Below are 25,449 nucleotides of genomic sequence, written 5' to 3'. Positions count from 1 at the left end.
ATCTCATCAAGTGAGACTCACAAACATTGGGGTTCCGAGGCTGCGCAGAACGGATCGTTAATCATCTTTAAATAAGCTAATAGTTCTCCCTCATCAGGTTATGTAAAAGTGCGCGTCTTTTTTTATTTCGTATCTAGTTGAAATGTCTCAACTTGATCCATGGAAGAAAGCAAGATCTGATCAGTGCTGATAATAAAACCACATAGTATTACCCTTCACATGAACCTTAGAGGTATCATCGTTACTTGGCCCTTACTGACTGGTTTTGTTTCCAGGGAGCTACGGCTGAACAAAGGCGACCATTTGATGAGCTGAGCTGGCAAAAGATGTTGCACAGGTGGAAGGGGCTGTCTGGATGCTACACATCCTACAGTGTCCGATGGTATAGTGTGACCGATGGTGTAGTGTGGCCGATGGCATAGTGATCAGGGTAACTGATCAGGGTAACCACTGATCGGGGTAACGGACCGTAGGGCGGCTGTTACTCGTCTATCTTCATTCAAGCAGTAAATTGCGCTTACACTTTGTGTAACAATGTTTTACACGGAACGCCGGTGAGTTCATATTGCAGCTTATAGGCGGTGGAGCAGCGGGGGAGGCGGTGCAGGGGGGCCGTAGCCTCCCCTAAACGAAAATTCGGGGGAAGCAGCTCCCCAAGCATCGCCTTGCCGGTGATAATATCGTTAGCGCAGCATAAAATTGCTTTCCTAAAATATTCAAGCTCGTGATCTTTTATTTTCAAAAATCGTTTCATCATGATCGCGCTTTGCTTGTGTCAAAAAATGTACGAAAAGGACATTTTGAAGAATTTTAAGAGGGTTATACGCTTGCCTTGCTTTTGGTATACGATGTGCACCCCACCCACCACTTTCCTTCTTTCTGTACCTACCGCCAAAATGCCTCAGTTTTTCTTGTAATCAGAGATCGGTATCTATTCCAAATGATTTTGAAACTGGCCAGATGACACCAACTGTCGGAACCGTGACGTGCTGTTGTTAGTAGCGTTTGTCGTGCCGATTATCATACTCAGATATATTTTGTTTTGTGTCGGCCCGACTAACCTCCCTTGGCTCTCATAAACACGAAGTTGTAAAGGAATACCAATTACATTTTGAATAAGTCATTGCATAAGTTTAATATCATATATACTGTAGGAGAAGGATATCATTACTTCACGAAAGAATTTTGCTCATTCAGTTATATCGCACAGAAGTCAAGCAGTCGAATCCCATTCCAGCCTGATTTTGTTGTTGTTGTTGTTGTTTTCGATTTTTGTTGTGACTATCATGTAGAGTGTGAAGTTCATAACTGGGACGATCTTACATGAAGTATGATCGAAAATGTTGTGTGCGATGTATTTCATATTTACAATCCAGGAATAGTGAACGCTTGTCTCAGAGAAAAACGAATTACAATCCGGCTGCGAGTATCGTTCCGAAGGGAGAGAATGATTCCTCGTCAAAGAGGCGACTAGAAAGAAATATTTAAAAGCCAAGATCCCAACAGGGTACTTTTTGTAAGAGGTCACTATGGTCGACAATGTCAACAGTTAAAAATAATCATCATCATCATCATCATAGTTGCAATAAAATTATTACAAGCAAAAATAACCATATTAATAACAGCTGGTGGAACTGAGGAAGTATATTCTTGCATATTAATTTGTTGAAGTTAAATTACACATGTCTTGTGTGTACGAAAACTGCATTTTCATTGCGAAAACACGTAAACAGCTCTGCTGAGACTAAAGTTAACCAAGATAGAAGTTCCGGTAAGATCAAAGGAAAGACTGTTTTCAAAGGAAAGAAAGAAATATTTACATTTGAACATTTATTCGTCGTGGGTGATAGTTCCGGGGCCCCATCAGTCGGCCTGACAAGTAAGGGATTTTCTTTCTTTTGAGTTTACTTACTGAAAGTGCATTTGGGGGGTTATTCAAATAAACTAGTTTTAATTAAAACCTAGGAGATTTTTACAGTAATACAGTAATTAAAGTGTAGTGACCAAGGTGTTCCACATGGGTGGTTTTATCAGATAGACAGTCTTTTTGTGGCAAAGGAGGCTTCATTTTTGCTTTGCCAACGAAAACGACCGCATCTGGTGAGTGGGAACAGGATTATCAAGAGATTCAAGCTTCAAAAGATTTAATTTGGTTGGAGAACTTGGCCAACGCAAAAGCTAAGAGCTTCATCGTAAGTCTTTTAGCTCATCGTCTCGACTTAAAGGGGCAAAAATATTATAACAATTGTACAGAAAACATCGAGGACTAAAGGAAGAGGAAGAAGAAGAAAAACAAAAACAAAAACACAATGACCCAGGGTCTCGAAGATAGAAATACAGCGACTGTGGTTTCAGAGACTGCCATATTTTCGGTGGTGATGATTCTTTCACTCGTTGGAAATCTTCTGGTCTGCTTTGCTGTATACAGAAACCCGAGGCTACGCTGTCCAAGTAACTACTACATCATCTCCTTGGCTATGAGCGACATTCTACAAGCTCTGTGCACGATGCCACTATCTGTTGCTTTCCTAGCATCAAGCAGATGGCCGTTTGGGACTTCTCTGTGTTATATCTCGGCCGTTTCGAAGTTATCCCTGGCGAAAATCTCCTTATACACAATGGCACTCATGGCACTGAACAGATATTACAAAATTGTGAAGGCGTCCAAGTATCAAGCTACATTCAAAAAGAAATTCATCATTCTAACTACGTCGATGGCCTGGGTAACTCCAATTTTTGTATGGCTTCTCGCTGCGTTTGCGTTCGGTTTCAACGCCGAACCAAAACCGCAGTTTGGAGTTTGCATACTGGACTTTCATCAGTTAGTTGGTTTCGCTATGCCTTCTCTGATCGTTTTCTTTTACTTGCCCTATTTTATCATCGCTTTTTGTTACTGGAACATTTACAGAGTGGTTAACACGCACAATTCCAGTGTGTCCTGGCAAAGTTCAAACATTCACGATATTAAGGTTAGCAAGACTTTGTTCGTCACAGTCATCGGCTTTGCTAGTCTTTGGATGCCAGCCCATGTTATTCTCATCACGTCAATTCAAGTAACACTACCACGTGAGCTCACACTTCTTGGAACCCTCCTGGTTTTCTCGTCGAGTTGTGTCAACCCTTTCATTTATGGTTTTATGAATCGTGCATTCAAACACGAGTTCAAGAAATGTTTGATGCTAAAAAGAATGCACCGAGTAAGCCCGTAATTTAGTTCAGAACGTAACAAAATAAAATCTTTTCTTGGCCAACCCTAAAGTATTGCGGACTTCCGATCTCTTGTGATTTGCGGGCTCCGTTCATTTTGTGTTTTGAGTTCTGCAGAGGTTTTTACGCCAATTTTGGTGTCAAAAATTGGAACAGAATTGAACAATCTGTCAGAGATACACCTTCACAGAAGCGCTTTTAAATGGAAATCCAAAGAAAAATGACATTAAAAAACTCCGTTAATGAACATTTTAATGCACGTACTGATTTATTTATTTATTATCAGGTTTACCCTCTGGTTTAAGATTAGCTTAGGGAGGGCCATTATGTAAAGTACTGAGTCATCAGTAATTAATATTACCCTCTAAAATAAAATGTTATTATTATTATTATTATTGTTATTATTGTTATTTTTTTTAAATATAATAATAATGTTCATTAGTGGCTTATAAAAAATTACAACTGTAAAAATTCTTAGGACAATATATGTCAGGGAAATACTAACTTACAAACGAATTACAAATTACACTCATTCTTTACAACCCTTATAAATTTGTCTATTGTCATTTGTCCAAAAAATTTAAATAAGAATAGTAAAAAATACTGTACACATTTAAATGACAAAAACTCTACTTTAAAAATACACTGTAGCTATATCCAGGTCCACTTCTTGGCTCAGTGTTCGTGGCTTCGGCTAGAGTTCCCCAGAAATAGCAATTAGAAATAGAAATAGAATTATTATTATTATTATTATTATTATTATTATTATTATTATTATTAGAAGTGTTATCATGATTTACACGCACGATATTCCGCTCATTCTCGTCCCCATAGCCTTTTTCGCTTCTCTTAGCTGGGGAGACCTTGGCACCAATATCGAAGGGCTCTGGGGACATAGGATTTCCGAGTCCTAGATTCTAGGACTTCCGGTCTTCATGTATGCAGTCGTAATGTTTCTATATACTGTATAGGATTGTCAATGGCGGCGGTCGCGGCAGGATTCGAGGAATCTTTGTTTCAGCATAGGCGGCCCAGAGGTTGAGTACGATTGCGTTACAATTTTAGCCGTTTATATGACAATGTATGAGAATGCTTCGAAAATTACTCTAAATGCTACGTATAGAAAATAATTTGAATAAAATGGCTTACCTTATGTTTGCATTGCGTTATTTTGATGTCTCTGGGTTCCTGGAGGTGGTTTAGAGCCATTTAGGCGAGTTTTACTTTCTGGTGGTTTGCTTCCCCTAAAGAGAAACGAAAGGCGGGCGATCCACTGGCCCGACGGGCCGCACTCAAAGCTCCGTTAATTCCAAAAAATGGTCTAATCTCCTCAAAATTGCCTCATGGCAGCCGTCGATAACTCTTCTTCCCAGTCGCTTTCTCCCAAGATTCCAAAGTTTATCTTAACCGCCCGAGAATCGCTGGTTTTCCAGCTCTTGCTTTCCTTTTCTGCTCCGTCTCGATCCGTAACCGATTATCTTGGCCACAGGATTTGAATTTCGAGCTTAACGACCTCGCCATCGTGACAAAGTCTAGAGAACCGCGAAATTCGTTAGTAAATCGCCAACAGCATAATGTCATGTATTGATCGTATTCAACGTCTGGGCCGCCTGTGGTTTCAGGCCTTTAATGGTGTCAATTTGGAGAATGTTTCCGTCAGTGTAGGACGGAAAGAGGCGATAAGGAACATTGTTGTTTTAAAGAGTTTTACCTTTGGCAAATCATTGACTCTTCAGTTATTGCCCCTTGTTTTTGATACCTGGCATGGAGCAACTGAATCGTTTATTTTGGTTGTTTTGCCTTTAAATACCTTGATGCGAGAGCAGACCGTGAAGCTAAACGATTTGCAGGTCAGCTGTCTAATGGTTCGGTATACTGTCGCCCCGCACTGTCATTAAGCGAGGCTGAAACTAAAGTTATGAACTAATCGAAAGGACGCTAAGGACGACGCCTAGCAAAAAAGGAATTTATATTTTACTAACGAATTTCGCGGTTCTCTAGATCTGTTCAGTGCGTCAATAGCTCTAAAAACGTGCTCAAGCTAAAAATACAATGACAACGTACAATTCCAAAAGGAAATGCGAAAAATTAGTCGTCGTCGTTCGCGTTCCTCCAGACTACACACAACTTGGCCATTTCACGTTCTTCTTTTACTGAAGACGGCAAAGAAATGTGCAAAGATTTATAATGCACGTGCACAGCCATTGTTTTGCTCATTAAATCTTTTGTTTGGTGACGTTCTCGTTGCCGGCGTCGTCGTGGTTTGCTCAAGTTCCCTAATGTCTATTTGCCTTCATTTACATATGGCCTTCTTTTGCAGAGTTAACAATAGATCTTTCCCGCATTCCAACAAACAATGGCGCCAAGTCGAGGTCAGAGTGGACAAAAATACAGGTGTATGAAAATGTTCACCCCGACCTCGCTCTGGTGCCATTGTTCGAACGCACTGAAGTGGAATGCGGGAAAGGTCTTTTAAGTTGGGGATTTATAGTGACGCCTCAATTTTCACAACACACAGCATGACGACATTCGTGAGACTCTGAAATACCCAGCGGGACATGGTTTCTAATTTGCGCTGACGTCATGGTGCTTGTGCTCATCAGATAACAAATCTGTCATTACTGTTCACACTTCCAAACAAGGGTCACACTTATAAAAACGGTCACATTTGTAAAAATGGGTCACACTAGGAGAAAAGGGGGTCACACTTGGAAAAAAGAGTCACACTTCGAAAATGGGTTACACTTGAAAAAACTGTTCACACTTGGAAAAAAGGGTCACACTTCTAGAAATGGGTTACACTTAGAAAAAAAGGGGTCATACTTGTAAAAAAAGGGGTCATACTTGTAAAAATGGGTCACACTAAAAAAATAAGGTACACTTGGAATAAAGGGGAACAGACTTGGAAAAATGAGTCACACTTGGAGGAATGGGTCACACTTAAAAGGGTTTATTACACCTGGAAAAATGGTTCACACTTGGAAAAAAGGGGTCACACTTGAAAACGTGTATTACACCTGTAAAAATGGGTCACATTTCGACAAATGGGTCACACGTGGAAAAATCAGTCAGACCTGAAGAAAAATGGTAAATTTAGAAAAATGGTTCACACTTAGAAGAGTGGGTCAAATTTGGAAAAATGTGTCACACTTGGAAAAAGGACTCACATTTGGCAAAAAAGGTCACGCTTGTAACAATGGGTCAATGGAAAACAATGGTCACACTTGGAACAATGGGTCAGTTTAAAACAAGGATCACACTTGGAAAAATGGGTCACATTTGAAAAAATAAACTACACTTGGAAGCATGAGACACATTTGAAAAAATAGGTCACACTTACAAAAGTGGGTCATACGTAAAAAAAGTTAGACTTGGAAAAAAGGGCTTCACACTTGCAAAAATGGGTCAAACTTGTAAAAATGGGCCACACTTCGAAAAAAGGGTCACACTTGTAAAAATGGATCCCACTTCGAAAAAAGAGTCACACTTGTAAAAATGGGTCACTCTTCAAATAATGGGTCACACTTAGAAAACAGGAGGACACACTCGGAAAAATGGGTCAAAATTTTAAAAAAATCACTTTCGGAAAAATGGGTCAAACTTAGAAAAGCAAGTCATTCCTAGAAAAATGGATCACACTTGTAAAAATGGGTCACTCTTCAAATAATCGGTCACACTTGGAAAAAAGGAGGACACACTCGGAAAAATGGGTCAAAATTTTAAAAAAATCACTTTCGGAAAAATGGGTCAAACTTAGAAAAGCAAGTCATCCCTAGAAAAATGGGTCACACTTGGAAAAAAGGGTTACACTTTTAAAAAAATTGGTTACACTTGGAAAAATGGATCACACTTGTAAAAATTGGTCACGCTTAGACAAAAGCAAACACTTGTAAAAATGGGTCAAACTTAAAAAAGAAACATTTGGAAAAATGGGTCACACTTAGAAAAGTAAGTCATCCCTGGAAATATGTGTCACACTTGAAAAAAGGGTTGCACTTTGAAAAATGGGTTCCACTTAGAAAAATTGATCACACTTGGAAAAAAGCTCACACTTGTAAAACTGGGTCTCATTTAAAAAATGGGTCACACTTGGAAAAGGGCTCCACAATTGGGAAAATAGGTGACACTTGAAAAATGGGTCACACTAAAAAAATGAAAACCCTTGAAAAAAATTGGTCACATTTGGAAAAATGTAGCATATTTGGAAAAATGAGTCACTCTTGAAAAAATGGGTCACATTTTAAAAAGGGGGGACACTTGGAAAAATGGGTCAAACTTGGAATAAATGGGTCACACTTAGAAAAGTGGGTCAAACTTGAAAATATGGGTCACACTTGGAAAAATGGGGTTCACACTTCCAGAAATGGGTCACACTTGGAAAAAAGCTCACACTTGTAAAAATGGGTCACACCTGAAGAAATGGGTCACACTTGGAGGATAGGGGGTCACACTTGCAAGAAAAGAGTCACACTTGGAAAAATGGGTTACATTTGGAAAAATGGGTCATACTTGGAATAAAGGGTCACACTTCTAAAAATGGGTCACACTTGGAAGAAAGCTCACTCTTGTAAAAATGGGTCACATTTAAAAAATGGGTCATACTTGGAATAAAAGGGGTAAACATTTGGAAAAATAGGTGACACTTGGAAAAATGAGTCACACTTAAAAAATAAGGCACTCTTGGAAAAAGGGAAGCAGACCTGGAAAAATGAGTCACATTTGGAGGAATGGGTCACACTTAGAAAAGTGTATCACACCTGGAAAAATGGGTCACACTTGGAAAAAAGGGTCACACGTTTAAAAAAGGGTTACACTTGGAAAAACGAGTCACATTTTGACAAATGAGTCACACTTGGAAAAAATCGGTTAGACTTGAAAAAAATTGGTAACATTTAGAAAAATGGGTCACACCTAGAAGAGCGGGTCACACTTGGAAAAATGGGTGACACTTGGAAAACAGGGTACACACTTGGAAAAATGGGTGACACTTGGAAAACAGGGTACACACTTGAAAAAATGGGTCAAACTTGGAAAAAATCAAATTTGGAAATATGGGTCACACTTAGAAAAGTCAGTCATTCCTGGAAAAGTGGGTCACACTTGGAAAAAGCTCACACTTGTAAAAATGGGTCACATTTAAAAAATGGGTCATGCTTGGAATAAAAGGGGTAAACATTTGGAGAAATAGGTGACACTTCGAAAAATGGGTCACAATTCGAAAAATGATTCTGACTTAGAAAATTGGGTCACCCCTGGGAAATTTGGTCACACTTCGAAGAAAGGATCAAACTTTGGAAAATGGGTCACACCAGGAAAACTGGGTCACACTTAAAAATGGGAACCCTTGAAAAAAATTGGTCACATTTGGAAAAATTTAGCATATTTGAGAAAATAACTCACCCTTAAAAAAAATAAGTCACACTTGGAAAAAGGGGAGACACACTTGCAAAAATGGGTCAAACTTGAAAAACTGGGTCACACTTGGAAACAAAGGTTAAGTCAAACTTTGAAAAATGGGTTACACTTAGAAAAATGGATCATCCCCGGAAAAATGGGTCACACTTAGAAAAGTAAGTCATCGCTAGAAAAATGGGTCACACTTAGAGAAAAGGGTTACACTTTGAAAAATGGGTTACACTTGAAAAAAATGGGTCACACTTGGAAAAAAGCTCACATTTGTAAAAATGGGTCACATTTTCAAAAAAAGGGGCACAGCTGGAAAAAAGGCGTACACACTTGGAAAAATAAGTGTCACTTTGAAAAATGGGTAACATTTAGAAAAAATGGGTCTCCCTTAGAAACGTGGGTCACCCCTGTAAATTAAAAGTGTGTCACACATGGAAAAATGGGTCACTTTTGTAGAAATGGGTCAGAATAATAAAAAAGGATCAAACTTCAAAAAATGGGCCAAACCTGGAAAAAACGATCACGCTTATAAAAATGGGAAAAATGGAAAGGGGGTCACACTGAAAAATCAGTCACGCTTCAAAAAATAGGTCACAGTTGTTAAAATGATTCACACTTAGAAAAGGGGTAACAATTGTAAAAACGCGTCAAACTTAAAAAAAACAAACATTATATGCAGCACATATAATGTCATTTTATATCGAGCCATTTTCTTGACTGTTGGTAATAGACGTCAAGGTTATTTGGGTGGATCAGGAATGGTAGATCACTTAGGTACCTCCAATCAGATGAAAGTGGGCGGGCGCACTGATATTACTTAGATCGCGTGCACTGTTAATTTCGGCCTCCTCGCCATTCAACGGCTACGCCAGGCTTAACAGAACTTTCGGGTTTCCCTCCACCTCCCCTGCTCCAGCCAAATATCTTGTGAGTTGATTGTCCATGTGGCGGTTTTTTCGTGCCCCACCTTTGCTGAAGATATCATCAAATGCTTGTTATTTTAAGATAGGATATTTGAGAAAAATAAACGTCACGCTAGTGGCCTTATTTACACCAGAAAGTTGCTTGCTCACGGTGTTTGCTTAACTTATTAGACGTGCTTCAGCAAACGAGCGCGACGAGAGCAGTCCCCAAACCCTTCCGACGAGTAAAATGGAACGAGATAAAAATGTTTTACACTTGGAAAAAGGGGACACACTTGGAAGAAAGGGTCGCTATTGGAAAAATGGGTCACACTTAAAAAAAGGTGTCACATTTTGGAAAACGGTTACACCTCGAAAAATGGGTAAAACTTGGAAAAAATAGGTCACAGTCAAATTTGGAAAAATGGGTCACTATTAGAAAAGTGGGTCACACTTAGAAAAAACCTCACACTTAAAATTTGTCACACTTCAAAACATGGGTAACACTCGGAATAAAGGGTTGCACTTGAAAAAATAGGTCTGACTTGGAAACATGGGTCACACTTGGAAATAAAGAGTAAAATTTGCAAAAATGGGTCATATTGCAAACATAGGTCACACTTGGAAAAAATAGTTAACACTTGGAAAAATGGGTGGCACATGCAACAATGTGTAACATTCGGAAAATTGGGTGACACTTTGAAAAAAGGGGGGCACACCTGGAAAAAGTTGTACTTCGAAAAATGGGTCACTCTTGGAAAATAGTTAACACCTGGAAAAATGGGTTACATTTGAAAAATTGCTCACTCCTGAAAAAATGGGTCGCACTTTCAAAATTGGGTCACACTTGGAAAAATGGGTCACATTTATTAAAAAGGTCACATGTGAAAAAATGAGTCAAAGTCGAAGAATTGGAACACCCTTGGAAAGAGGGTCACACTCGGAAAAATGGGTCACACTTGGCAAAATGGTTCATACTAAAAAAGGGGGGTTCACAGTTGGAAAAATGGGTCACACTTTGAAAAATGGGCCACACTTGGAAAAATGGGCACGCTTGAAAAAATGGGTCGCGCTTGGAAAAATGGGTTTCACTTGGAAAAATCGGTCACGTTGGAAAAATGGGTCACACTAAATAAAAAAACGATCCAACTTGGAAAAATGGGTCACATTTCGAAAATGGGTCAAACTCGGATAACAGGGTCTTACTTGGCAAAATGGGGCACACTTCAAAAAATGGGTCACTTTTCTAAAAATTGGTCACACTTGGAAATATAGGTCACACTTTGAAAAAATTCACACTTGTAAAAATGGGTCAAACTTGTGAAAAGGGCTCACACTTCGAAAAATGGGCCAGATTTGGAAAAAAGACCACACATGGAAAAATGGGTCAGACTTGGAAAAAGGGTCAGACTTGGAAAAATGGGTCACACTTGGATAACTGGGTCACACTTGGAAAAATGGGTCACCTTTATAAACAAAGTCACATGTGGAAAAATGGGTGAAACTTGAAAAACTGGAACCCAGTTTGAAAAAGATTCACACTGGGAAAAAGGGTCAAATATGTGAAAATGGGTCAGACTTGAAGAAAAAGGGTCACACTTAGAAAAAAATGGTCAAACTTCGAAAAATGGGCCGCACTTTAAAAAATGGGTCACACTCGGAAAAAAGGCTCACACTTGAAAAATTGGGTCACACTTTGAAAAATGGGTCACACTTGGTAAAAAGGGTCACGCTTGCAAAAATGGGTCATATTAGGAAAAATGGGTTACACTTGGAATAATAGGACAACTTTGGAAACATGGGTCACAGAGAGAACAATGGGTAACATTCGGAAAATTGGGTGAGACTTGGAAAAAGGGTTACACTTCGACAAATTGGGTACGCTTGAAAAAATTAGTAACACTTGGAAAAATTGGTCACACCTGAAAAAATTGGTCACTTTTGGAAAAATGGGTAACGCTTGAAAAATGGGTCACACTTTGAATAATGGGTCACACTTGCAAAAATGGGTCACATTTATCAAAAAAAAGGTCACATATGGAAAATGGGTCAAACTTGAAAAAATGGACAACAGTTGGGAAAAGGGTCACTTTGGAGAAAGGGTCACATTTGGGAAAGTGGGTCACACTTGAATAAAAGGTTCAACCTGGGAAAAATGGGTCACACTTGGAAAAATCGGTGACACTTGGAAAATATTCACACTTGGACAAATATGTTATGTTATCTCTGTTTTGCTAGAGTATTAATCGAGTGGAAACTAAACTGGCACTGAACTTCAAACGTCGTACAATTTTATTTGTTCACACGAATGCGAGTTTGACTAGGAAAAATGACAAGCAAATAGAAAATGAATAAAACAATAATAAGTGAAGGAAGCTAGGCAAAAAGTAAAGAAAACCATAAGAAACACGACTTACGGAAATTCCGCCAGATTGATAAAGTAGGAATTAAACAGATCCTGGATACGTACGCGATGCACAATTTGCTCGAACGGATTTACCAGCTATTTTAAAATAACGAAACCGTCGCTCTTTAATTCGTATAGGCATGCGTGGGAAAAATGCAAATTATTTGTCACATACGGAAATTCTGATTTGCATAGGGAGTGAAAACAATAAGAAGCAACGTAAGTATGTTACAGATAACAGATAACACTTTAAAAATGGATCATACTTCAAAAAGGGGGTTCACAGTTGCAAAAATGGGTCACACCTTGAAAAATTGGCCACACTTGAAAAAATGGGCTCACTTGGAAAAATGGGTCACTCTAAGAAAAATAGGTCACATTTGGAATAGCGAGTTACACTCGGAAAAATGGCTCACAATCAGTAAAGTAGGTCACACTTAAAAAAAAATGAGTTATACTTAAAAGAGGGTTCATACTTTCAAAAATGTGCCAGAAAAATGGGTCACAATTGGAAAAATTGAGCATACTTGAAAAAATGGGTCACACTTGAAAAAATGATTTACACTTACAAAAAAGGGTCACACTTGTACGAATGAGCAACACTTGTAAAAATGGGTCACATTTAAAACTGAAGGGGGTCAAACTTAGTAAAATAGGTCACACTTCGAAAAAAGTATCACACTTGGAAAAAACGGTTACACTCTGAAAAATGGGTCACACTTGGAAATCTTTGTCACAATTAAAATATGGGAACCCTTGAAAAAAATGGGTCACATCTAGAAATATGGGTCACACTTTGAAAAATTGGCGACACTTGAGAAAACTGGCACACTTGGAAATATGGGTCACATTTGGAATAACGAGTTACAGTTGGAAAAATGGGTCACACTCAGAAAAGTAGGTCACCCTTAAAATATGGGTCATACTTTAAAAAAAGGGGCTTCAAAGTTGGAAAAATGTGTCAGACTTGGAAAAATGGGTCACACTTGGAAATTAGGCACATTTGAAAAAATGGGTCACACTTGAAAAAGTGATTTACACTTACCAAAAGGGTCACAATTGTAAAAATTGGTCACACTTCGAAAAAAGGGTCACACTTGAGAAAATGGCTCACACTAGGAAAAAAGGGTCTCACTTGGAAAAATGGGTCACACTTGGAAAAATGGGTCACACTCGGAAAAATGGTCCACACTCGGAAAAAACGGTCACACACGGAAAAAACAGTCACACTCGGAAAAAACGGTCACACTTGGAAAAATGGGTTACCCTTCGAAAAATTGGTCACACTTCGAAAATAAGGGTCACACTTCGAAAAAAAAGGGTCACACTTGGCAAAATGGGTCACACTTGGGAAAATGGGTCACCCTTGGAAAAATGGGTCACACTTGGAAAAAACGGTGGCACTTGTAAAAATGGGAAAATATGGAAAACGGATCACACTTCAAAAAATGGGTCACACTTGCAAAAATGGGTCACAGTTGTAAACATTTTTCATACTAAAAAAGTGTTTTACACCTGGAAAGATGGGTCAGATTTGCAACAAGGAGTCATTATTAGAAAAAAATAGGTCACACTTGGATAAAAATGTTTCACATTTGGAAAAGTGAGTCACACTTGGAAAAGTGGGTCACACTTGGAAAAACTGGTAACAATTCGAAAAACAGGTAACTCTTGGGAAAAAAGAGTCGCACTTGGAAAAAGAGGTCCCATTTGGAACAGTGGGTCACATTTGGAAAAAGGGTCACACTTTAGCTTAGATAAATGGGTCACAGTTAGAAAAATGGGTCATTTTTGGAAAAATGGATCACACTTGAGAAAATGGGTCAAATTTTGAAAAATAGGTAACACTTGTAAAAATGGGTCACACTTACAAACATGGTTGTTTAAATCATGTTTAATGATGTTGTAATGAATGTGAGCTTCATTACAGTCAAACCTGTATATAACGGCCCTCTTTTAAGCGACAGTTTTCAAAGTTTCGATTTTTCGTGGGTCGCACTTGAAAAAAATGGTCACACTTAGAAAAAAGAATCACACTTGTGGAAATTGTTCAAACTTAATTGTAAAGTGTCAAAACATGGCTCACACGCGCCCACAAGCAATACCGCTAGCCATGATAACCACGAGAAAATCAATTCATAGGTTTTCTTTTCGTCCCTATATGGGTATGGGGCTCCGCTTGACGGCCGTTCGGGCCGCCGGAGCTCCGCTATGACAAAGAGATCATGTGTTATGTAAGAATTGGAGCCTATTAGGGGAGAAAAAAGTTCAAGCCACGCACACAAAACAGGACCTTGGTACCTTTTAGGGCTTCTTTTCAAAACTTCCGACGAACACCCCCGTCTTTTTTATATGAACACCTACGAAAAATATTCTACTGGAAAGTGTCCTTCGCCATGTAGAGACTGAAGAAACTTCAAACTTAATTCCATAAGTAAAACTAGTTTCAAAAAAGGCCGCTATCAAAGTTTTTCGCAGTCGGTTCATCCAAAACTTTGATTCGAACTTGCTTTGGGAAAGGGAAACAATAAGACTCAAAACCCCCGCGTTTGACCGTTCCTCAACAGGTACAAGGCAATGACAAAAATTTGCACTAGCAATGGCGATGAGTACCAAGTCTCGCCTCCATGAGTTTCTCAGATGAACTGTTCGTAGAGGAAATGTAATACACAAGGAAAAAAGCAAGCATTTCTTAGCCCTTTAATTTTAATCCAGCCTGTTTAACATAACAGCAACAACTATTTCACAATCACCTGTGTAAAACGATCTCATGACATTTGAACCTAAATTCAACTTTAACCCTTCGCAATTGCTCGTTGTTCTTGAATAAATTGACAACGATTCTTTTCCCCAGATGACATATCATCGTGTTATAGAGTTACTAGGCAGCGATTAATGCCGAGCTAAGGAGAGAAGAAAAACCAAGAGAAATTAAGGCATGTTCATAAGTTATGATAATGAAACCTGACAAAGCTTGCTTGAAAGAATTCACGTTGCTGCTATTGGCAAGGTTCTAGATTGAGATGAAAGATCTTAGATTTTATTTTCTTTCGCGTGCATGATGGCTGAAACATTATAATCATTACCAGCGTTTCTTTCATATTTTCTGAACACAAATTAAACTCGTGTCCTTTGCAGATACATCCTTATATAATTAAAAGTAAAACAAAAAAGTTTAAAATAGTAAATCCTGGTTACAGTGGCTTAGATCGATAGGGAAAGAAACGGGAAATGCAGTACACTACTTAGAAATGGCAAATAGGGAATTAAAATAGTAGCGCTCGTGTCTGAAAAAAGCATGAATTAGATATTCCGCAAAAAAAAAAAGACAAAAATAAAGCAACAAAAAACAACCACAATAAGAACAAAACAGTTCTTAGAGATATCCCTTACGGGAAACCTCAGTTTTTCTTATTTGAGGCTAATTTATTTCATTATAAACACTTTTTAGGAGGATTCAGTATTCATACCTATCGAACGGCCACGCGCTCGTGAGGTTCAACAAAGACGTTTCAGACGGCGAGAAAATGTCAGTGATGAACAGTGTAGACGATGAAGACGGTGTGAAATAGTCAATCACTGTGTAAAACCTAAAAACAAAACAGAGCAAACTGGATAAATGTAAAGTTCCTTACGTTCAATTGCAAAGGTTATAAATTGCGTGGAATTATAATTTAATAACCCCTTTAGCTTCAGGCAGATGTAATCCAGTTCGCTTTGGTGACTGCCGACGCAGCTTTAAATAAATTCTGAATTGATCGGTCTCAGTTGGAGTCTTGTTAAATTCCTGTGCTGTGTTCAACGCCTTCCAAACTAAAATGTGGCATTCCAATTTGGAAAAATTCCGAAGGGTACTGGTATTCGATGCCGAAAAAGTTTGTGTTTCCGAAAGGTTTTGGCTTATTGGAAGGAGAAAAAGAAGTGTTCAGTTGAGTCCGCCAGGGACAATACATCCAATTTCACCAAAATGTACAATTTAATGTAAAAAAGATCGTGCACCCATCGCGCTTTCCTTTTTTGAGAGATTCAGATTTTCTGATCTCCCGGCCCACAACTTATCAGAATAAAACGGTCATCCATCTATGATTCTAAAAGGATTCAGAATTTCTGATCCCCCAAGACTTTAATAGTTTCAAAAAACTGATCCCCAGTCCACAACCCGTCAGAGCAAAACAGTCATCTATTTATAATTCTAAATGCATTCAGAATTTCTGATCCCCATCACCTCACGGGACAAAAACGGCTATCTGTTCATGGTTCTAAAAGTATTGCGAATTTCTGATCCCCCTCCCCCACCAAATCTGCTAACATGATAGAAAGAGCTGTCGATTTATAATTCTACAACATTTCGGCATTTCTGATCCCACATGACTTAAAGGGATTCAAAAATTCTGATCCCCCAGTGCATAACTTATCAGAACAAAACGGTCATCTACCCATAATTCTTAAAAGGATTCAGAATTTCTGATCCCCCTTGTCAGGTGACAGGACAGAAATGGCCGTCTATTTATAATTCACAAGAAATTAACTAGATGTCTGATAGCTAAAAAGTAACGATTGGATAGTAACTTTAAACACATTACAGACAAAAGGATCACAGAGTAAAGGGCATCAGAAAAGTACACAAATGAAATATTCACAGCTAGGTCATTATTAATAACGATTTGAAACCACGCCAAAGGATCGAGACAAAAATTGCAGTTTCATTTCGGACAGTGAAAGGTTTTATTTTCAATTCAAAAAGATATGAATTTAGGCTCCAGAATTACGAGCTGTTGTTTAAAGTCCACATCAAAGATAACAAAAATTTTAATCAGGACTCAGCTGCCGTCTGCGCCACCTCCGTTTTCTGCTTTAATGTGTTCGTTTCGGATTGAGGGCCGCTATTCTTGCCTTTTTTTTTCCCTCTGCTCTGCAATGAAGCAATTGAAGCTAAATATTCTTATAAATAACGATAGAATTAACATTGTTTTTCATTAATCAATTGATCGGGAGTGTATTCTTTTGTAAAGAATAGTGAGCAGTATGTAGGCAATGCGGTAGTGAAGTGTATCGAGGGTGATCTGTAGCTTCAAATCAATTCAGTGTAAACTTTAAGTTACCTCTTCAAAAAGCACACTAACAAGCTATTATGCAAGCATTTCATACATAGGAAATGCGTGTGAATAATTTCTTCGTTACGGGTGCTAATAAAATCAGGAGAACAAACGTTTTTCTTGTGTTTCAGTGATCGCGAAATAAATATAACAACGAAATTTCTTCAGCCACAACATTGATTTCGATTCAAAGATTGAGCAGCTAACTGTAATGTTGAGCAACAATTATGATATACTTACTTTTCTGCGACTTGCCTTTCTTTCACCGAAGCAACCAAGATACTCATTTGAACTTGGACAAATCATTCCATGCTTCTTGCTGCTATTGACAATGTTGGATTCGAAATTGCGCGCAAATAACCGACACCTTTGGAAAGGGAATCTGCTGGTCAAAAGTATTCATTTATCAGATTGACCGAAGGATTATGGGATCGAACGGAAACACCAAAATGGCGGGCAAAGATCGTGGTCAATGTTGTTAGGATTCGATAACAAAGCTCTCTGTTATTATATAGCCTTGCTCTACGTTGGAAAGCAGTCACAAATTGTTTACAGATGCCCGTTGTTATTCCAGTTGAGTCAAATCCCAGTAAAGGTGGAAAAGTATGAAGTTTCGTCGGCAAAACAGTGTGGCAATCAAACTATTTGCCAGCAGCTGGCGGTTTCTCTTACACTCGTCAGGTTTACAGAAAGGTTATGGTTCCTGCAGCTTTCCAAGGTAAACTGATTTTCTTGCATAATTTGTGACGGTTCTTAAAATACTGGAAACGTTCTGGCCGGTTAAATTGATCGTGGAAGATTACAGAAGATACAGATACTTTAACACACTGTTAAGTCTTGTTGATTTCGTGAATACAAATGTTCATTTCCTAAAGGAGTTATGAAAGCAACTGTATTCAACGCAACAATATACGAACAATTTCGTGTTGGGAAAATCATTCATTGTAAAAGTACAATAAGTGCAATAAATGTGAGCTCTCTCATGTAGTTTACATATACTTCTTATATATCTAGTGTATATCTTGTCTAGGATCAACTGGGCATACATATGTAGTATACAACACCTAAAACACAAGATATCAAAAAGCAACATCCTTCACCTTTTTGATTTTCAGGTTGATGGTGGTCTTCTTGAGGTTATGTTAGATGTGCATATTACATTATCAAGACCATTTGTTTGCCACTTATTACTTGAGTTGCTAAAGACTGATGTTATTTTCATTAGGGTGGTTGAAGTTTTCTTTAATCGGGCAGTGTTCCAAAGGTCCTTTATAATTTGGCATTTCTTTATGCAAATAGAGGTTATTTAGAACAGCAGATATAATTCACAGCTAGGTTACGGAAAATTACTTTTAACCACTTCCAGACCTTTGTACATAAGTCTTGCCATAATTTGAAAAACCCATGATTCATGGATAAAATTAATTGAAAAAAATACTTTCATGAAGAAATTACTGTAATTGAAATTTGAAATTCATGTCAAGAATATTTTGTGCTTTTCCGGTCATGAAATCTGTTTACAATTCATGAAAATTTACTGAAGAATGTAAACATTTACTAGACTCCAATTTAAGTAGCTGAGAAGTGTTTCAAACAGGATTTTAGAAAGATATATGTTAAATTTAAGTAAGTTTTGTGATAAATCGCAACATAATGGAAACTCATTTCCAGCCAGATTTTGTCCTCCTTTTGCATCAGGATGTGCCTGGTTTTTGGTATTAAATTTTAATGTACAACTGTAGCAGGTTTAAATAAAACTATTAGTTATTTATACATTTTCCTATGTAAATACAGAGATTTCACTTAGGTTTAGGATTTGAAGAGCAGTTATCAAAGATCCATATAAAATGAATAATGAAGAGTTTTCAATAGTTAGCTATAGTTTCACCACCTGTGACTAAGAAAGCTTTTGGTTAGGTAAATATTAAAGTGCTGCATGTACATGAGTGATGGATAATTTTTTAGATTGGCTGCTATCTTTTTACTATCTCTGGGTTTTGGGTAGGTTATCACAGTGCGATATGAGTGATGGGTAGTTTTCAGATAGGCTATCTTTTTACTAGATAGGATAGTGTTTTATTGTTCAATGTAAGGACTAGTCTTCAGAAAGCCTAGGTTTTGGCTTATTACATTAGTGGTGGTTTTTGGATAGACAAGTTAGTGGATAGATAGGCCATCTAAGTATCTGTTGACTATCTACACAGGAAGCTAGTTTTTAGCTAGTCAATCTATTTCCTAACTATCTGATAGATAGATATTAGTTAGCTTTAAGCCATGTCAAAGATAGCTATCCTCTATCTACAAAACCTCTTGGATAGAAAAAAGAATAGAGATTTGCATCCCTCAACCAGGAATGAGATAGTTGCAAGTAGCATGAAGTTAGTAATGAACTAGTAATAAGATATGATTGTTTTTGGAAGGGCTTCTTTAACTGAGGACAGCAAACTATTGCCAGCTACCAGGAGACATCTCCAAGATGAGTATGCCAAATTAAAAAAGAAAGAATAGAATTGCTTGTAGCATTAGCTACAATACTTGCATCCATATCTGTCAGGTCTTTATAAAAACAATTTTACCCACACTCTTCTCCTTTGAGCATGGTTAAACTGGTTGCGTAACTGAAGTGTGAATGAACTGGTAGCCCACTCAAAAAGTTAGATTGAAGATGTAAAAACGTGTTGGGCAAAGCTAAAGTCCATGGCCTCTGCTATATGACAACAGGTTTTTGGAGGACACTGTATACATGTATGTAGAGTACATTGACCCACTTAAATGTATCAACTGCAAATTTAAATGTTCATGTATATTGCAGTCTTTAATTGCCATCCCTGTAATGTACTGTAGTGTTCCTAAATGCTCTTTTTGTTTTATAACAGTGAGGTACCTTGTTTCCATGTTAAACAGAAATTGTTAGAAATTTTTCTTTCACATAAGGTGGGCAAATTCTGACAGAGAAAGTGGAGTCTGCATTTATGCCTACAGTTGTGCAGTTTGAGTAATCTTACTGTTTTGATCAATTCTGAACTTTCCTATCCTCTTAAGTACTGTTTGATATTGTTTTTTTAAACTTACAGCTACTGTAATTTTGAAGTGCATGGATCATTGTAATACAGTGTGTGATGTTTACAGTTACTTATATTAATAGACTGCTGTGAAGAAAACTGTTCTTCATCACTCTCTCAGTATAATCTGAGTGTATGGAATCTGTTAAGAATTATGCTATATTTGTATAAAATTTCTAATTGAATATTGTTATGAAGAAAAAATATTTTGATTAGACATTGTTCAGGCAGGCAGCAAGATCTAAACCCTGTCTTCAGTGTTATGATTTAATGTGGCTACATTGGATGTAACACTGGCTTTGCAGGGGATCAGAAATTCTGAATCTTCTCCTGTGTTCTTTGGGGGATCAGAAATTCTGAACCCTTTCTAGAGTTCTTTGGGGGATCAGAAATTCTGAACCCTTTCTAGTGTTCTTTGGGGGATCAGAAATTCTGAACCCTTTCTAGTGTTCTTTGGGGGATCAGAAATTCTGAACCTTTTCTAATGTTCTTTGGGAGATCAGAAATTCTGAACCCTTTCTAGTGTTCTTTGGGGGATCGGAAATTTTGAATCCGCTCTTGTGTTGTTTGGGGGATCAGAAATTTTGAATCGTTTTCTATGGAGGTACCTCTCGAGACAAGAAATTCAAAAAAATCATTTGGTTTCTTATGCGTGACTTAAACATTACATTTCAGTTCAAATAAAGAATAGGAAATTGCTCGGAAGAATTTTTTCATTCCTTGCAAACAGGGAAACTTTTCCTCTGAGTTTTAACACCAGTTTAAGATTCTTAGTATATTGCAAATATCGTCTTTGGAATTAAATGGCAATCATAGATTTCCGTCTAAGCTCTACGTTTCACTTTAGGCCAATTTTGCACTCATTTCCAACGAAACTTCCAAACCTGCAACGTAAAAATAACTTTTCTCCGAGACAGGTTTCTATTTTACACCGAAAAAGTAGCCATTTTTGAAGTGGTTCTCAGTATTTACTCTGAATTTTATCAAATTGGAACACCACATTTTAGTTTGGAAGGCGTTGTTCTTGCCACATGGTTAGGCCACATTATTGGCCGCATTATTTATTTTAATAGCGCCTCCTCTTGCCCAGGAGAAAATACGTTAAATGTAGCACGATTAAACTGACAATAGAAGCAATTCGACCAGGAGAATTAGCAGCACTTATGTCATGTTCTGGAAACCACGATAAGTTGCCCGAAGGCAGACTTACTTAGTAAGAGCAACTTGCTGTAACGATCACCTATACCTATGCCGGATAGAAAAATTCCATTTTCTCAGACTTTGTTAGGAAGAAGGTTTTTACTCACTTGTTTCAAAACTGTATCTTTGAGGTTGTTTGGATTTTTATTTTCTTGTCGGGAAGGCCTTACGTACTTTGCCTTGAAAAGAGCAAAACTCTACCCTAAAATTACACTTTTTGCGAAAGCTAGCAAACTAAAGTAATTAGCGGGGCTGGAAAAGCTAACCCATATGACTAAAATATCACCGTTAGATCCATATGTAATTTAAACTTGAATTTTTAGCAAATAAATAAGTTATACGCTTTGATGGTGCTGCGTCACGTCACTATTTAGGTCAATTTCGTGGACCAGAAAGCCAATCTGGTACATTTTCAATTGGAATAATTGATCTTAGACACCTAAAGACCATGTTACGGGAGAGTAGAGCCACGGTCAAACTTTTCTGGAACAATGTTGGAGATATTGATCATGGCGTGAAACGTCAAAATGCCAGGCAATTAGTTCAAGTGCCTAGTCTTTATGAAGCTCTCAATTTTTGGCTTTATTTACCCAATCGAGATTTGCGATAAAAACAAAAAGGGATAATTTTACATTACATTCTTCATTTTACATGTACTAGCGTTCGTATGCATTAGACATTCCGCAAAAAAAGGCAAAAATAAAGCAACAAAAACAACAACAACAAAACAGCTCTTAGAGATATCCCTTACGGGAGACCTCAGTTATTCTTTTTTATATCGATGCATGACTCTACGGAACGCTAACTCTGCTTGAAGTCGCACTAGTTTGCTGAAGAATGCGAAATAAAACTAAACACATGGATTGGATGAATTTGGCCACAAATGTGGCGTGTTTAATTTATCCAGGACACTTAAATTATAGCAACACATCTACAGGATTTTTTTTTTAGCTATAGGTTATTTTATTACGTTAAACTTTTGTAGGAGGATTCAGTATTCATACCCGTCGAACACGCTCATGGAGGTCGGCAGAGGCGTTTCATTTGGGAAAGTGTCAGTGATGAGCGACAGTGTAAACGATTCAGACAGCGTTGAAGCCAAACTGCTGATCATCGGAATGGCGATCCCTGAATGACATCTAAAACAAAACAGAGCAAACTGGATAAATGTTAAAGTTCCTTAGCCCTAAGTGTAACGGTGAAATTTCCGCGCGAAATTATAAATTAAAAGCTTAGAGCCATTCCTTTTGGTGATATAGCGTCTTTCCTTACCCGGAAGAGATTATTAAGGTGGTGGTCGCTTACTACAGTTTTCATACATTATAACAGCCCAACTTCTAACTCTTTTGAAAAATGTTCCAAGATGATTTTCTTTCCCTATTTACTGTTTGCTTAATTATTTTACCATTCTATGTGAAACTTGAACAATTAAACGTTAACAAATGGCCAAAATGAACGACCGAGTACCTAAGGAGAGACTGGGCCCTAGCAGGTTAAATCACATTTTTCTCAAAATCTACCAGGGTGACCCAACCTCAAAGTCTCAGGAATAAGCAATTGGCTCTCATGTAACATTCATGCAAAGTAAAACAAAAATCTGTAGGACAGATTTTTCGCAAACTGAGAAAATGTGAAATCAAGAATAGCCCAAAGGCGGTCTTACAGATTTTTTTTAAATTTTTGCTCTAAAAGTGATTCACCCCTACAAATCAACTGTAAAAGTTTCATCGTAGGTTGTACGGTAAGTTCTCGAGCAATCCTCGATCAAAGACTGGCTTTTACAACCTTGGATGAGAATTGAATTGCGCATGCCCTTTATTTAAGCGCGCGCTCATGCGAAGCCGTCTATCGCGTCCGAGAAAGGTTAGAACTCTTTTACTTGTGTTTATCGAGCTTTTTTGACATATTTTTGTTTGAAGGGACTTTGAAACTATTGCTACGTATACCGAAGTGTTTTAACGCCTTTCGAGTGCTGAAGTGGTTTTCGTTTGTTCTTGGGGTTACTTGCGTCATTTTTGCACGCGCGATTAATACTGACGTCTGGCAAGCAATCATAGCGCGCGCTACTGAGTCTCCAAAAAACTGGAGTAGGCCACCTTAAGCAAATTAAATTTGAATATCAATGAAACATTACCTACCGTTCCACCAAATGATCCTCCTCCTGCATGAGGAGTTAACAAAGATTAAATTAACGAGCTCAGAGGAAGAAGAAGAAGAAGAAGAAGACAAGGTAGAAGAAGAAGGAGAAGAAGAAGAAGAAGAGGAGGAAGAATAAAAAGAGGAAGAAGAAGAAGAAGAGGATTGGTTTAAGTGGCAGTCTTTGTAAAAGCGATCCACTGCATTTTAGGTCGAGAAATAGTTTTCCCTTAAACTTTACCCATTAAAACACTTTGACTCTAAATAAATAATTTTAGAGTTCACAAAACTCAAAATTGCAAATGACCTTATTTTGTGCATGGCCGGGATGGAAAATTGCCGAAAAAGCAAAACAGGAACCGAACATAAGAGAGCCGTCGCAGCTTACCATTTCGGGCGCCACCTTCAAATTGTCCGTTTCCTGCAGCATGTCCAAGATGTCATCATCGACATCATCATTCTTGAGGCTGTAACCAGTTGACAAGCAAAGAAAAAGAAAAACGGTGACAATTCGAGCATCCATACTTGCTTGTAAATATCTGCAATTCACATTTTAGAAGAGACACAAATAAACAAACAAACAAACTAGTGATTATATTCTTAAGTGTAACAAAGTTGCAAACAAGTTTTAAGCGATGGCCTGATCGAAAGAGAGCTTAAGCAAACCACGACGGTGAAACCAACGAGAACGTCACCGAACAAAAGGTTTCACAAGCAGAGCAATGGTTCTGCAATGGTTCTGCGCGAAATGGCTAAATTTTCGTATCTTCTTTTGGAATCAAACGTTGTCATTGCATATTTAAAGAGAGCAAGTTTTTAGATTGATAGGCGTACTGAAGAGGTCTACACGGTTGCGGCATCCCAACGTAAAATCCGTTTTTTACAACAAGTTGTCATCCTTGGCGTCGTCGTCGTCATTGCTAAAGCTCTCTGTTCTATGCGTAGTTGGTATAGTAAAAATTGGGCTTGACGAACCTTCCCGTGAAAAACTAACAATTACTGCCTGAAATTGAGGCGAACAATATGCCACCGAGTTTGGAGAGACATCGAAGAGTATAATTGTTTAAGTACAACAACAAACAGTGATCTCAAAAGCACGGCCAAGAAACAATCAAAAGTCCATATTAAAATGTTTTGCTGTGGGACTATTTACCCTAGTTCCTGTCAGTTGTGGCTGTGATAATGGTTAGTGTTGCTTTATTGTATTTTTTTTTCTCTTGTATTCTTGCCGATATAAAGAGTTTTCGCTAATATCATTGTCAGTTCGTAACACCTCTGCACAATCAAATTACTGTCGTTTCCTTTTTCCAGCTGCTATTCCCAATACCCACAACTTGTTAAAAACAAAAAAGAAAGAGAAAGAAATATGGGTATTCTCTCAAACAGCCGACCTTAAGAACGGTACGCAACACACAGTTTAAAGTATGATTTTTACTGAATAATTTATCGACTATTGGGATACAGCGATATTTCACAGGGTATATTAATAATTCTTTCCTCCATGGACGCTTTTATGTGTTTACGGAAATTTGGAAATTAAACAGGAAAGTTTACGAAAATTTTAAAAAAGAGTGTTGGCGAAAATTGCAGAGAAATTTGTTGCAGCATTTGCCTAATATTTAATGAGTATAGTTTTGACCGATCATGATCTTCTTACGTAAGGAAAATAATTTTTTGTGCACCGTGCCAAACTAATACAAACTCGAGACAGAAACTGCCAAAGATTATGATAAAGAAATTAATCTGGTTAAGTCTTTTACCTTTAAATGTAGTTAAAAGATTCAGAATATACTCTTTAGGGTGCTCGGCGTTACACATTCGCAAATATGATAACCTGACCATCTGCGCGCGATAGGCTATTTACACGCGTCTGTCACACACTCTTTTCCTTGGGGCAGGTAACTGAGAAATCATTTACGTGCGTGATGTGAAACTTACCGTTCTTTCTCCAAATAGTTGGCTTGGTGCGTACTGCGGCTGGGGTGTGACTCAGGTAATAAATGAGGTTCCTGTACAGGTGATGTGCATCTTAT

General features: G+C 38.0%; 2 protein-coding genes across 3 annotated transcripts in view; one reads left to right on the top strand and one right to left on the bottom strand.

The window, feature by feature from the left end:
- LOC110045064 (somatostatin receptor type 5-like) overlaps nt 1–19,345 on the top strand; it is a 25,580-nt gene extending 6,235 nt beyond the window's left edge. Inside the window, exons 2-3 of one of the 2 annotated variants that reach the window (XR_016208327.1) lie at nt 276–17,736; nt 18,134–19,345. Coding sequence is in view for 1 of the 2 variants with exons in the window: in XM_020750656.2 (XP_020606315.2) it covers nt 2,310–3,209 (900 nt within the window). In the remaining variant the exon portion in view is untranslated. Of the gene's footprint in view, nt 1–275; nt 18,002–18,133 lie in introns of those variants that run through there. The other variant, XM_020750656.2, reaches the window with a different exon arrangement.
- Nucleotides 14,606–25,449, bottom strand: LOC149108850 (uncharacterized). The gene is made up of 6 exons (XM_089293441.1): nt 25,355–25,449; nt 23,805–23,955; nt 23,419–23,441; nt 22,285–22,419; nt 15,393–15,512; nt 14,606–14,825 (listed from the first exon to the last, which is right to left on the bottom strand). Exons 2-6 carry the CDS (start codon nt 23,937–23,939, stop codon nt 14,804–14,806), a joined length of 435 nt encoding a protein of 144 aa, XP_089149567.1. The 5' UTR covers nt 23,940–23,955; nt 25,355–25,449; the 3' UTR covers nt 14,606–14,803.

The sequence above is a fragment of the Orbicella faveolata genome, unplaced genomic scaffold (assembly GCF_042242905.1).
Source record: "Orbicella faveolata isolate gen_17 unplaced genomic scaffold, um_ofav_v1 contig_25, whole genome shotgun sequence".
NCBI lineage: Eukaryota > Metazoa > Cnidaria > Anthozoa > Scleractinia > Merulinidae > Orbicella > Orbicella faveolata.
This window is presented reverse-complemented; position numbering and strand designations above follow the sequence as displayed.